The sequence below is a fragment of the Adiantum capillus-veneris genome, chromosome 13 (genome assembly GCF_014529385.1).
Source record: "Adiantum capillus-veneris isolate H3 chromosome 13, ASM1452938v2, whole genome shotgun sequence".
Lineage (NCBI taxonomy): Eukaryota > Viridiplantae > Streptophyta > Polypodiopsida > Polypodiales > Pteridaceae > Adiantum > Adiantum capillus-veneris.
The window spans coordinates 50,181,275-50,195,877 of record NC_140943.1 but is presented as its reverse complement, the minus strand read 5'-3'; the positions used below and the strand labels follow the sequence as shown (position 1 = coordinate 50,195,877).

Sequence of the window (14,603 nt, the reverse complement as noted above, 5' to 3'; positions counted from 1 at the left end):
GTGCAAGTGAATGAAATTGAGAGAAGGAGAGAGAAGAGATACGACACCGAGAGGTTGTAAAACCCTCCTCCGAAGGCCCCACTCTCGTCGGCGAGAGTGGTCTATTCTTTGATTGCACAAAGGTGTACAATGCGTATGCAATGGACTGATGCAAGTTGGACTATGCCGATGACGACGACGGTGATGACGACGACGACGGCTGAAATCTGAGATCCTCTAATCACTGAATTCTGGGACTGTTTCGGTGGCTGAAAATGACTGTTTTGGCTGCGTTTTCTTGGCTGAAAAATGAGGTTTCTTAGGGCTGAAAACTGATGGTCTTTACGGGCTGAATCTGCTACACTTTAGGTGAATGATGCCGGTCTTAATTTGCTGCTGAAATCCAAAAACGCCAGGGGCTGAAATTGGTCCTTCTGTCGTCGGGGTTCTGCAAATGCAAAAACGCTAGGCTGATCTGCTGTGTCGTGATGACGCCGGGGCTGATCTGCTGTGCACAAAACGTCAGGGCTGATCTGATGCAAAAACGCTAGGTCTTCTGTGGAGAAAACGCCAGAGTAGTCGCGGGAGTTGGTCTTGCTGAGAAGTTGCTTGTTGAGCAAGGTGCTCCTGCTGCCAAACTTGGGTTTGCTTATATATTAACTTAGCAAAATTGCCCTACCTACTTTTGTAGGAAAGTCACTTAAAAATAATAAGTGAAAATCCCAATAAATAGGAAAATAGGCTAAATGCACTGGAAAATTCCCCTAACTGATGCTAATGGATTCTGATGGGAATTCCAATGGTCATGCTGTGTGCAACCGGAGGATATGCATCTATGCTAAGTGACTGGGCATGCACGGTCTACGAATAGACTCACAAAAGTGCCAGATCACTGCTAATCTAAACTGACTGAACTGACTGAACCCTGCTGTGGTGTAGCTTGTCCACGGACACATAGGGTTGGGATGTGTCACGCGACAGTTATTTAGGCCTTTAACCCAACAGAGTTTTCCAAGGATGGTGACAGGGATTTCAATGCTAGGACTACCCACCACTAGACAATATTTTATGATACTTTTGAGGAGATGGTTAGGGAGCAGGACGTTACAGAGATGGGTGTATCCAGACTATCACAAGATGAGGAATACACTGAGTATGGCAAATACTTGATAGATATGGGAACCGCACATAGATTGGCCATTTTGAATGGCCTACAAGGATTTTCGACAGCTAGAGGTTTTACTTGCTTTCCACACCGACATGGTGCCAGCCCAGTGGATTATGTTATGGCCTAGCTAGGTCTCATTCCATTCTTTCAGGATTTCATGGTGGGCACTAGGCCAGTTGGAGTAGCAGTTAATCATGCTATCTTGTCTTTCACCCTGACGTTTCAGTTCAGCACAGCTCCACTAGGAGAGGTCCCCACACACACTCGGTATACCTTCATGAGGGAGACAGATTCTGTGTATATGGATGAGATATACAAGCAGCTATGCACCCAGGAGCCGGGACGGCCACTAGATGAACTCACTGAGATACTGACAGAGACGCTCCATGATGCAACATCAGAGGCATACCCCAACAGCCAGCCTACACGGAGATGATCTGGGAGCATGCCCCAGAACAGCTGGTATGATGAGGAGTGTAGAGGGACGAGGATCAAATTATAGAGGGAAGTGCTCATGGGAATTACCGCACATAGATAGTCATGGATTATCTTTCTCCGCCTAGTGCGATGAAAGAAAAGGGCTTATCTATCTCAGCTAGAGCATGATATGTATCAGCTATTTATAAGTCAGGACTCAGGCGAAGCATGGAGGCTATTCCACGAGCATTCACCACCACTAGCGGTCACCTCCACTGAGGTATGGGGAGAATATGCCACATCTCTGTACACAGCATCAGGGCAACCACCTCTGCTGGACCCATTCGAGACATGTCTGAGACATGTTCTTTTTTTCCTGCCGAGAGGGTAAGGAAATCCATTGGCAGGATGAAGACAAGGAGAGCACATGATCATGATGGCCTGGTAGCAGAGCACTTCATCCATGCTAGAGATATGCTTGCAGAGCTCTTGGCTATGATGTTTAATCGAGCCATGTGTGAAGGCTTCCCTGAGACTTGGAGTATGTCTACGATTGTGCCTATTTTCAAGCCAGGAGATCCCATGATTGGAATTATCGCACCATCATGGTTGGTCAAACATTAGCTAGGTTGTATGCATTTGCTCTTGAGCAGGAGCTGAGTAGATGGGCAGAGCGAGAGGGCATAAGAGCACCAGGGCAAGCACGTTTTAGGAGAGGTTTCTCCACCCTTGACCATATTCTGACACTCAGAGCTATTATTGAGGAGGGTAGACATCATGGCAAGAGGATCTATTGTAGCTTTGTGGATTTCCGCAAAGCTTTTGACACAGTGCAAAGAGCCAGACTCATACGCAAACTACAGGACATGGGTGTGCCTACAGAGCTGATATCAGGTATTCTGGCTCTATACAGGACAGTGATGGGGCGTGTACACACCACTGAGGGAATGTCTGACATGGTCCACTCCACTAGTGGAGTAAAGCAGCGATTCCCCCTATCCCCGACTCTTTTTGGGATCTATGTGGATGAGTTTTCGGACTATGTAGAGCGTCAGGGAGACAGGGAGGACTCAGCTAGCAGGTCAATGGATTCCGTTGTTACTATATGCTGATGATATTGTGCTGATTTTTGACTCTCCAGAGGGGATGCAACGTCATTTGGATGCTCTGCATACATTTAGTGGATTGTCTATCAACCTGGGGAAAACCAAGGTTATGGTGTTCAACACCACACCACAGTGGGTCAGGAGGTCATCACCCACATTAACGTATGGCCAGGAGACTGTGGAGTACATAGATGCATATACTTATCTTGGGGTAGTCTTCGGTGGACCGGTGTTTTCACTAGGAAGAGCATCAGAGACGAGACTGACGAGAGCATATGCAGCTTTGGGAGGACTGGAGAGGATGTGTTTGTAGATTCAGTTTCAGGAACCGCGAACAAAGCTCTTGCTTTTTGACACTCTAGTGACTCCAGCTATGCTCTATGGAGTTCAGGTATGGGGACCCTTAGTAGACCACCATGGGAGATCTGGCAACACAGATGGATGGAGATGTATGGAGAGGCCTCTGGTCTCTATGATCGCTCGGATGATTCGGGCTAAGGCCCTCAGTGCCGCATGAGATTATCCGAGCTGAGCTAGCCACCTCCCCCCCTCGTGGTGGAGGCATTGACCAGATCAATATCCTTTATGTACGGTCTATGGGATCTCCCCAGGGACAGATATGCTCGGCTTGCTCGGCGATACATCATGTTGGTATGGACAGATGACAGCATGGTTTCAGTCGCATGGTTTCACGTGAATTTGATATCATGTCTGAGTACGAAAATGACAAAGTTACAAAGAACTAACACTAAAACACTAAGGAGAAAGGAAATAAATCTGAAGTTGATTCGGGATTGAGATGAGATACCGGGTGGGGGGGGGGGGGGGTTTGGTGGGTTCATATAAAATCACTCATCGGTTGCTATCGGATCTCATCAACGTCCTCCATGGTCAGTACTCTGGTTGGGCATCTTGCATGTCGAGCTAGAGTGATCTGTATCTTCTGTTGTAGCCTTCATCGGTGGTGGGAGACCCCCTGAGGTCGTGGGCGTCTTGATCTGCCTAGCTCAGTGGCTCGGTCAAGCAACGTACCTCTAGTATGAGTGGGCTTTGAGATCTGCTGTAATGATTGCTCCTCCTCTGGCTCTCCCCTGGCTGGTGTAAAGAAATCTGTGATTTGTCTCTGAGACTGTCTTTCCCCTGATGACCTCAGCAAGCTCTCCCTAAGTCTGTGCAGCTCTAGCAGGAACAACCCGAGGCATTTCTTATCCTTGTATCTCATGACTCTAGAAAAAGGTCCGAAACCTTCTCTGAACAGGCAGTGGAAGTGGCCGCATATCTCATAGTACGTCGGGCAATGACATGTGTCGTGCAGCTCTGTCTCTGGCCCTAAGTTACATAGGTGACATATCCTGGCCCCTTCTGGCACCCCTCAAAATCGGCCAGTCTCGATCTGGAGCTGATGTGAGGATGTGCGTGTCTGCCCAATAGCGCATCTTATCCCATGAGATAAGTGTGTATCCATGTATGCAGGCCTAGTCACAGGCCTAGTCACAAAGCCGTCCTCCGTGTGTTGGAGAAGATGCTCTATGTAGAAGGCCATCTTCGTGCCCAACTCCTGTGTCGGCTGTATCCATGTGCTCTTGATATCTAGCTGAATCAGGTCCTGGCGTATGAGTCTGGTGATCTCTGTCCGTGTCAGAGACAGGGAGGGTGCATCTAGGGAAGTATTGAAACGGTTGCAATCTATCGATGGTGTAACTTTTTGGTCTCATAGGTCATTTTGGCCTTTCGAAGAGGTTATTAAAACATTTCATCTCTCTCTCTCTCTCTCTCTCTCTCTCTCTCTCTCTCTCTCTCTCTCTCTCTCTGCGCGCCACTGCTGCTGCCCCCTGTGCGCGCCACTGCTGCTGCTGTTTCACCCCCTGCGCGCGCCACTGCTGCTGCTGCTGAACCCGTTGTAGCTGACCTGTTGCGACTGCACGATGCCAAGGCTGTAGCACTTGCCGCTGCCTCACTGTGGCAGCATTACCAAGTGCACCAGGCCTGCTGCCCCCAATCTCTCACACACGGATACATACCCACACACACACTACACACATACACGCATACACCCAAGTACTCCCTCTCTTCCCCTTCTCCCCTCTTCTTCACAATATGAAGAGAGGGTAGTTACGAAGACAGCCATGTCTTCCCCCATCATCAAGACGCCGGCATCGACAATGAAGACAACGTTCATGCTCACGAACAAGAGGCTTGCACAATTGGAGAAGGACATGAAAGAATGGCGGATGGAGAGAGAGATATGGGAGGAGGAGAAAGCCACCCTCATCAAGCTATGGAACGAAGAGAAGGAGGACATGAGAGCGGAAATCCAAAATCTCAAAGAGGAGAAGGAGAGAAGGGAACGGGAGAACGGGAAGGAGAGGGAGAGATGGAGGAAAGAGCAAGAAGAGATGAAGGCACAAATCGATCTCCTTCATGCTTCCATCACATCCCTCACCCCCGAAGAAGGAGAGATTAAAGAGGAGGCTAAGGAAGCCCTCAAGGAGGAGATCACCAAAGCCCTCACCGCAAGCATTGAGGACAAATTAGAGGCCACCAAAGAAGGATGGGTCGAAGTGGTCAAAAAGAACATCAAGAAGGTTGCAAGAGAGGAAGCCCAAAAAGATGAGGTACTCATCGTACACACAACCATCGAGGAGGAGAAGATGCGACAAGCTCGCCGTCTCAATGTGCGAGTGACCGGCATCAAAGAAGAAGAAGGGTCTACACCCGAGAGCGATGGGAAAGCTTTATGCAAGAAAGTGGGATACAAGGAAGAAGAGATCCCTTTCTCCAAAGTTTGGAGAGCCGGCAAAGATCCAAAGAAGAGAGCTCTCATCCTCCAATTCGCCTCCGAGGAGTCTCGAACTTCTTTCCTCCGAAAGAGGGTCATCTTGAGAGGGCTAGAAGGCCCCCCGATTTATCTTGATGATGACCTCACAAAGATGCAACAAGATCACCGTCGCGCGTGCATGCCTAGAGTCCACCAAGCCCGCAAAGAAGGGAAGAAGGCAGTATATCGAGATGGTAGGGTTATCATTGATGGCAAGACCATCGCATAAAGACTCGCGGCCTGTGGGACACACGAGGAGATTCATGTCACGGTTTGGAATTGCAATGGAGACCTATGGACACACCCAGAGAGACTTGAGGAGGTGATGAGAGGTCAAGACATCATTCTACTTACAGAGACACACGAGAGCCCAGAGAGAGGGCTACCACGGATACATGGATTCCAGTGGGAGTCTCTACATCGGGGGTGTTTGCGCCAGCACACCACTCGTGGCTCAGGAGGAGTGGCCATACTCTTTAGACAGGGGCTTCAGAGTAGACTACAGATTGTTGCCCGGGACCCACAGGCCCGCTACATGTGGATTCGCCTCGAGCTCTCACGAGACAGGATCGTCTACATTGCCCTTTGCTACTTTGCTCCCACAGGCTCCAGATTCGCCCCTATTGAGCATGAGTCACCGTACGCATGCCTCACGGAGGAGATTATGGAGTACTCCACACTGGGTGAAGTCTTCCTTATGGGAGACTTCAATGCTCGTACGCGCAGTGAGCAGTGTGAGGCATATGACCACGAGGACCCAGAGGCACTACACACTCTAGATGAGGAGGCTACTATGAGAGATACAGCAGACAGAGCTCCAGTCACAGCCTACGGACGACATCTACTTCGACTTGGCTCCCAGCACCGTCTCGTTATTTATAACGGGATGGTCCAGTGGCCCACCTCAGGGGGCCTGACTTGTATGCCACATGGAGTTGCAGAGGGAGGGGGGAGTACAGTCGACTATATTCTGGGACCCAGGGAGGCTACACACCTTATCACATCCTTCACCATTCCACCCATACCCATCGGAGCCGACCACACATACCTCTCTTTCTCCATCACCGGAGATACCATCCCACACAGCTCCATAGCACACACTCCACACACCACCATCCATTTCACACATGAGCTAGCCTCTCTTTACTCGGCCGAGGTCGAGCATGGCCTATGCCTCCTCCACCCATCCACACCACTCTCAGTTCTCACATCACATATCTCTTCCGTTCTCCACACTTCAGCTATTAGCTCCTTTCCACACACCACTCACACAGGACGCACTCCCCCCCCCGGGACTATGCCTCAGAACCGCTGGTATGATGATGAGTGCAGAGAGCTATACCGACGCCTCCGCGCACAGCGAGCCTTAGGAGAGATCACAGAGAGAGAGGCCAGACGGCATATGAAGACGCTGACACGCCAAAAGCGGCGAGCATTCGAAGAGGCACAGGAGCTTGAGCTATACCGCCTATTCATGAGCATGGATAGCGCGACAGCATGGCGCACCCTGCGCGAGCCACGTCCGACTACAACTATTGAGGATCCACAGATATGGCATGATTATGCAGAGCGACTTTACGAGGTGCCAGGACAGCCTCCTATCCCACAGCCACACGAGCCACGCCCCACGTGCTCCTCCTTCTTTACAGCACAGATGGTAGAGAGGGCCATACGCCGCATGCAGCACAGACGATCAGCTGACCATACTGGATTACAGAGTGAGCACATCATTTATGCGGCCTCCACTATAGCCCCGTTGATTGCACATGTCTTCAACCGGGCTATAGGGGAGGGCTTCCCAGAGGAGTGGACACAGCACACCATAGTGCCTATCCACAAATCTGGCGACACCCTGGATCCAGGGAACTACAGGACTATCATGATTGGCCACACGATGGCCAAGCTATATGGAGCAGTACTTGAGGCACAGCTCAGCTGCTACGCAGAGATCGAGGGTTTACGAGCTCCAGGCCAGGCAGGTTTCAGACGAGCTTTCTCCACCACTGATCACATCTTCGTTCTGCGCTGCCTCATTGATGGGGCAAAGGCGCGGAAGAAGAGGCTTTACTGCTGCTTTGTGGATTTCCGCAAGGCCTTTGACACAGTCCCACGCGAGAGACTCTTCCAGCGCCTTCACAGCATTGGGGTACCAACAGAGATGATTTGGGCCATATATGCTCTCTACGAGAAGGTGACGGGTCGAGTTCGTTGCCCAGGCGGTTTTTCAGAGACCATTGCTAGCACCATTGGTGTTAAGCAAGGATGCCCACTCTCCCCGACACTCTTTGGGCTCTACATCGACGAGATCTCCGACTACATACTGCGAGCAAGGGGAGAGGGGAGCGACTTGGCAGGTACTCCGGTCCACATCATGTTATATGCTGATGATATTGTGTTGATTTCAGAGTCACCCGAGGGCTTGCAACGCCATCTTGAGGCCTTGGACGAATTCAGCACACACAGGGGGTTGACTGTGAACCTTGGCAAAACCAAGGTTATGATCTTTCACACATCCAGTGTAGTGAGGAGCGCTGCCACCTTCACAGCAGCAGGAGGAAAGGTTGATGTAGTCACCTCCTATGTCTACCTTGGCATCACATTCACCAGCCTACCAGGACCCTTCACTATGAGGCAGGCTGCTGCTGACAGGCTCACCCGAGGATATGCAGCTCTGGCCATGCTAGAGCGGAGATGCCACCAGGCACACTTTCAGGAACCCCGCACGAAGGGGTGGCTTTTCGACACCTTAGTCACCCCGGCCTTGATGTACTCGGCGGCAGTATGGGCACCAGGATTGACAGCTGACCAGTGGACACAGCTTGAGAGGCCACAGGTATGTATGATCTCACGCTTGCTCCGCAGCAAGAAGACAGTGCCACATGACATTATTAGAGCCGAGCTCGCCACACCACCCATGGTGGTAGAGGCACTATTCCAGACAGTCTGCTTCATCCAGAGGATGAGAGAGCTACCTCCTGACAGACTTACTCGTAGAGCATTTGAGGCAGCTATACAGCTATCAGAGAGTGGGCATGAGAGAGCATGGTACTCACAGGTCAGAGCATGGTTTGAGGGACACGGTCTTGACATGGAGAGCCTACCACCATTCCAGTACGACCCCCACTCACCATATGTTCACCTCTCTCGCAGTGAGAGGAACTTGGTACTGAGACAGGATCTGTGGCAGCTATACACTAGGAGAGTCTGGGAGTCACCTGGCTTGGGGACGAGGATGTCAGATTACAGAGACCAGTTTCTCACCATATTGTCCGGGGGGTTCATACAGAGACCACGCTACATGGACACATATATGCCACATAGCTCACGGGTGGCGATTGGTCAGCTGAGAGTGGCTTCACACAGGTTAGAGATTGAGATCGGGAGACATACTGGTGTTCCCAGGGAGGAGCGCGTCTGCAGAGCCTGCACAGAGGAGGTGGAGAGTGAGGAGCACTTTGTATGTAGATGCAGAGCATACACTGAGATCAGAGGCAGGTATGAGGCCCTATTCAGAGGACAGCCCACTCTCCGAGAGATCATGGACTCTCGAGATCAGAGACAGCTCGGACGGTTCTTACTAGAGATACAGAGCCATCGGGACACACTACTACAGCCACACACAGCTACACAGACAGAGGGGAGACAGTCGCAGCTCACAGACTTCTTTCAGAGGATTACCGCCCCTCCCCCACCAGACACTCAGAGGGGAGTGACACTCCCACAGGCGGAGGTGAGCCGAGCTAGACGACGACCACGAGTCACAGGCTACAGGGGCGCGAGCTCCCACCACCGACAGATCGAGGAGATCCGAGCCCGGGAGCGCCGTGCCACTGAGGAGCGAGTGGCCCGGATGAGGGCCGACTCGACAGCTTTCATCCGGGCAGCCTTGGCACCAGACCCGCCCATGTACCACATCTTACATCCCCCTATTAGTACAGGATGGAGCTAGATAGCTTGATGCATTCTCATGATTGTACTACCTTGAGCATATAGACATGCATATACCCCTAGAGATAGAGCTCCATCCCTCCTCAGATACCCCACTACCTACACTCAGTTCAGTTTTGTATCAGTTTTTGTTTCATTTGTCTTTCCGATAGACGGATGACATACACACCATGTACATTTGATTTGTCTCATAGGCCGATTTCGGCCTGACATAGACGTTAAAAATCTTTCTTTCTTTCTTTCTTCTCTCTCTCTCTCTCTCTCTCTCTCTCTCTCTCTCTCTCTCTCTCTTCCCCCCCCCCTCCCCCCCCGCCCCCCCAACACTGAAGTTGCTCGCACAAACTTCTATAACTGTCTTGTTTTTTAAATCAGCTACTATGGAGGATGGGCTGCTCCTCGAATATTTTATCTTGGATGTGCTGGAGTTATTCGCTTTGGAGGGCTGCGTATCGGTGGTTTATCTGGCATTTTCAAGCCTTTTGATTACCGCTCAGGTGAATAAGTTTTCATTTTTCATGATTTGTAGATGTTTCAAGAGTGCTGGATCTATTGCGTAATGTTTACTGTAATGCTTGAATGTGCCTTCGTTTGGACCAAGCCTCTAGATGCATAATGTGCTCAAACAACCCTCTATGGCATAGGACCTTGTCTCTTATCTTACATTTTGTTTGTCATGGGGGTTCTTCAAAGCTATTTGACCACCATTGTGAAATTTTGCCTTCTTAAATGATTTCTTGGTGTCCCTTTGCCAAAGGTTGTCTGATCAGTGAATAATTTTTTCTTGTGTACCCATCTTCCATCTTTCATTTTTCTCTCTTTTTGCAATCTGCTTATTTATTTGGCCTTATAGGTCATCATGAGCGCCCCCCGTACAATGAGAATGAGTTACGGTCAATATATCATGTGCGAGAATATGATGTCGTTAAGCTTCTTCAAATTGAAGATCCCCTCGACATTTTTATCTCACATGACTGGCCACGAGGCATTGCAAAATTGGGGGATTTTGGAAGCTTACTAAAGCAAAAGCCCTTTTTGGAAGAGCAGGTACAAGAATACAGTTTTATTTTTAGCAGTGATGTCCTTATGTAGTCTTCGTTTCAGTGTTCTATTCATCTTGGGCAGGTCATGAATGGAAGCCTCGGAAGTAAGCCTGGAGAGGAGTTGCTGCGGAAGCTGAAACCATCTTATTGGTTTGCAGCTCATCTTCACACTAAATACGCAGCAATTGTTCAGCATAATGGAGAGAAGGTCACGAAGTTTCTCGCATTAGACAAATGCCTTCCTAGGCGGGATTTTCTACAAGTAATATTTCTACCACTCATTCTTGCAACCTGGCTGCTTCACAATCATCTTTGGACAGCTAAGTCTATGTTGAATCAGGTGATTGATGTTCCTGTGGAGGACATCACACCAGAGTTCAGATATGACGAAGAGTGGCTTGCCATCAACCGGGCGTACAATCCTTTTTTGCCATTGGGCCCCAAGTGTTTGGTGCTACCGCGGTAACCATGTCATTGAAGTTCTCATTTTCTAGTGGAATAAGTTGAGCTTTGTTCACCTGCTAAAAACCAATTTATGTCAGATCTGACGATCTGGACATAGGAACTCATCGAGAGTGGGTGAAAAAGAGGTTACAGGAAAGGGGGTCGGCAGTTCCTACTGATTTCCAAACAACAGTTCTTCCGTTCAATCCTAAAGAACCTAAGCAAAACTTTTCATCACCAACATCAGGTTTGAGCTGATTTGAGTGTTAGCAGTGTGGCTAGTTGTCTTTATGCATTAAAGAACATGTTTTTTTAATGAGGGGTCTGTCTTCTTATTTTCAGTTTTCGATTAGACTTCTCCTTTGTCACTTCGAATGTATTTGCAATTCATTTACTTCATTGTATATTTAGTTGGAGTGCTCAAATTGTTGAAATTTGCGGCAAGTGCCAAATTGCACATGCCAAGTGTCAAATACCCAATGCAATGTTGCACATAATATCTATCAGTTTCATTAAGCTGAAACATACATCAAACAGTTTACAATCCTTGCAAGCTAGAATCCCACACAGGCGGTACGTTTGTCATTTTCCTACTTGTGTGGAAAGTGGCTTTGGCCCTGCGACACCTTAGAGAAGCTAGTCAATCATAGTATCTTTATGTTATGGATCTAGAATATTGTTACCGTTGTCTATACTATTTCTCTGCTACATTTTGATGTAGAGCACTGCAGTTTTATGTAATGCAATCACTCGGTGCTCACGCTTTTTGAGATTACAGGTGAAAGGTGCTCATAAATGAAAAATATATATACATGCACAATTTCTTTTATCAAAACAAGGTGTAAGAGTAAGAGTATATTGGACATGTTTCTACAGGCTTATGGTAGTGAATGTCCACATCTCAGTTGATGGCATAGTCCATTATCTGCCCCTATGGCTGTTTCTCTAGCTCTATGAATGAATAATGAAGTATACAGCATATTCTTGCATATATAGATGAGAAATATGTGCAGCAGCAGCCATTCAACTGACAGTAATATAGGTAATGAGAATCTCTATCATGTGTATCCATGGCTAGTAAAGGAATGAATAATGAAGTATACAGCATATTCTCGCATATATAGATGAGGAATATGTGACTAGGCAGTAATATAGGTAACGAGAATCTCAAGGAAGGGCCAAACAAACCCATTCCAGTGAAAGGAGCCTCCGTAGTACTGAAAGTGGTGAACTGTCCAGTGAGAAAAAATCAGTGGGTATGGCGATCTTCTTTGGTGCAGATATATGTTTTCTCAGCACTTGCTTTCTTGCATTTCTTATCTGTGTCAGTCTAAATTTTCTTTTTTCTCTGGTAGACCTTATATAGTTCTTCTTTGATAAGATTTATGTAGGCTGATTATCTACACAAATTAACCGTAATGCCCACTTCCTTACAGGGCATTTGAGGAATCCTTTCACAGAATCTTTGCTTCAGTTACTCGAGTTACCATATGTGCTTGATGGGTCATGTGCTTCGGAGGAACGAGGATCCAAACAATCAGATGCAACTCCATTAAAAGGTGATCTGGTTCTTGTGTTTCTACATTGAAGGATTTTTCTGGTTCTCATCTAGTTGTGTGTTTCTGAGTCGCAAATGATGGCCAACTTAGTTCTCGAAGGATGAAAGAGCAGCATAAACTCCTCTGTGAACTAGGCATTGAGTTTTCTCAGATCCACATAGGACAATGTCAACGTCTATGGTATTGGGCAACCTTAGTTTAAATTATAAAAGCAAAAACGCAAGTTTCTACACGCATTTTCCATTAAGGTTAGCTGGCATAAATGCATGGCCATACCCAGAAGTGTGAGCTTTTGACTTTTAGATTCTAGGCATGTATAAACCTGTGTAGTTTTTAAATTTCTTAGTTGGATCCATTTTAAGGCTTTGTTTGAAGTGCGAGTGACTAGCTCGGTACTCACTTAAATTGTGTAGTATGGCCTTGTACAAAGGCCAGCACCATGCAAGTGACTAATACAGTACTCACTCAAATAAGTCAACCCGCTTTGTCATTTTCCTAAGGCTTTTCCTCTATTTTGTTGCAGATCCAAGTGAAATAGAGCTCAATGAGATGGAGGATGATGCTTTACCAGATGACGTTGATGAACTTGGGGAACGAGACTAGTAGCTGTAGTGTGTTTGTTTTTTCACTGTTTGAGTTGGTTTGCCATGCAAACTTTTACAGCTTGGTAAGATCGTGAAAGACAAGAAAAGTGCTTTGTATGCATGGGTTGTCGGCAATTAGTTTGCTAATCCTCATATCTGAACACCTGTTGTGTCTGTATTTTCTAGCAGATAGGCTTCTCTTGAGTCTTGTAGACTGTCGTGGCGACAGTTTCTTGTTTCATGGCAGATTGGCTTCTCTTGAGTCTTACAGACGGCTGTGGTGACAGTTTCTTGTTTTGTGGTGAGAGACTGCAGTATTGGTTTCTGCGTCTTTCGGCATTTTTAGAGCTTGGAGATTGAGAAAGTTTTTGGGGTGAATTCCCTGGACGGTCTATTGCACTCTTGTGGGAGGTCTTTCTGTTGAAGAGGCTCTATTATTTGCAGTTGCAGTGTCGGATCTTGGAGACGGCCCAAGTTGCCAGTAGTTCTCTACAAATTTTGCACAAAATTAAAAACCTTTCAAAGCGTCTAAAATGCAGAAGTGAAGGGTGATAGTGTAGGAAATGAATAGCCTCATGACATTGCAAAGTCGAAAGAATTTGTACTCTCTGTCACCTACGCATACAATCACTCTGAATATTCTGTTAAGAAGTGGAAGAGAAAAAGAGATTTAGCCCAGTCTATAGTATAATACATTTGCCAATGTAGGACATAGTGACTTTTAACCAATGAGACAGACTTCACAAGAGTCTGTAACACTCGACGATTATAATCGCCAAATATCTATACCCGTAGCCCTTGGTCTCCCGAGCTCAAATTTCATCCTGTATCTTGCTGGTGTGCCCTCATGCAGACTTTAGAATTTGCGATAGTAAAAGGCTGAAAGTATTTATTCCTGAGTCTATTGTATATTTTGGTGTAAAATTGGTGGGGTGTGTATTATTTTGTGTAGTTTCTGTTGGTATATTGAGCTTTTAAGTTTTTCCTTTAATTTTATGCTTGTAAGACGTATGGTGACAAGGGCCTGATCATGTGTCACCATATTTAATGAAGGATTGAGGTTGCTCTATGCTGAAATTTGAGAGACGTTTGGTTGAAACGTTTATGCTAGTGAGCAAAGAATGTATAAACATTGACTTAATTCAATAGTGTGAAAGTATCGACTTTATGGAAGGCGTCGGAAGAAAACTTTTGAGACACTTAACCTTTTTTGTTTCCCTTTTTGGTGATTTGAGAATCAAGGTGGCAACACAATCAACCCTAAGGGTTCAATGGCCATATTTATCATGTGATAATTATGGCTATGGTATTTTGTTGTGGTTTTTATCATTGATGGCTCTTGTCAGTGTAAGTACTTGCATTTGGCTCTTGCGTATGGAGAGTGTTGTAACCATGCTTGGGCCGACAAAAGGCTTCAATTAGAGCCTTTTGGTGTCTAGTTTATAATAATGTTGCACCTCTCTTTATCTGTTATTCTCTTTATCCATTATATTGTACACCTTAGGCTCAAAGGTAAGATGTAATCTTTCTTAATGATAGT

At 47.2% G+C, this 14,603-nt stretch overlaps 1 protein-coding gene across 3 annotated transcripts in view; it reads left to right on the top strand.

Moving 5' to 3' along the window:
* Nucleotides 1-13,962, top strand: part of DBR1 (debranching enzyme 1) — a 51,921-nt gene extending 37,959 nt beyond the window's left edge. Inside the window, exons 3-10 of one of the 3 annotated variants that reach the window (XR_015190004.1) lie at nt 9,809-9,930; nt 10,287-10,480; nt 10,559-10,738; nt 10,817-10,938; nt 11,019-11,167; nt 12,357-12,479; nt 13,003-13,146; nt 13,253-13,962. Coding sequence is in view for 1 of the 3 variants with exons in the window: in XM_086526752.1 (XP_086382878.1) it covers nt 9,809-9,930; nt 10,287-10,480; nt 10,559-10,738; nt 10,817-10,938; nt 11,019-11,167; nt 12,357-12,479; nt 13,003-13,082 (970 nt within the window). In the remaining 2 variants the exon portion in view is untranslated. Of the gene's footprint in view, nt 1-9,808; nt 9,931-10,286; nt 10,481-10,558; nt 10,739-10,816; nt 10,939-11,018; nt 11,168-12,356; nt 12,480-13,002 lie in introns of all 3 variants that reach the window. The other 2 variants (XR_015190005.1, XM_086526752.1) reach the window with 2 other exon arrangements.
* Nucleotides 13,963-14,603: the final 641 nt, after the last annotated feature.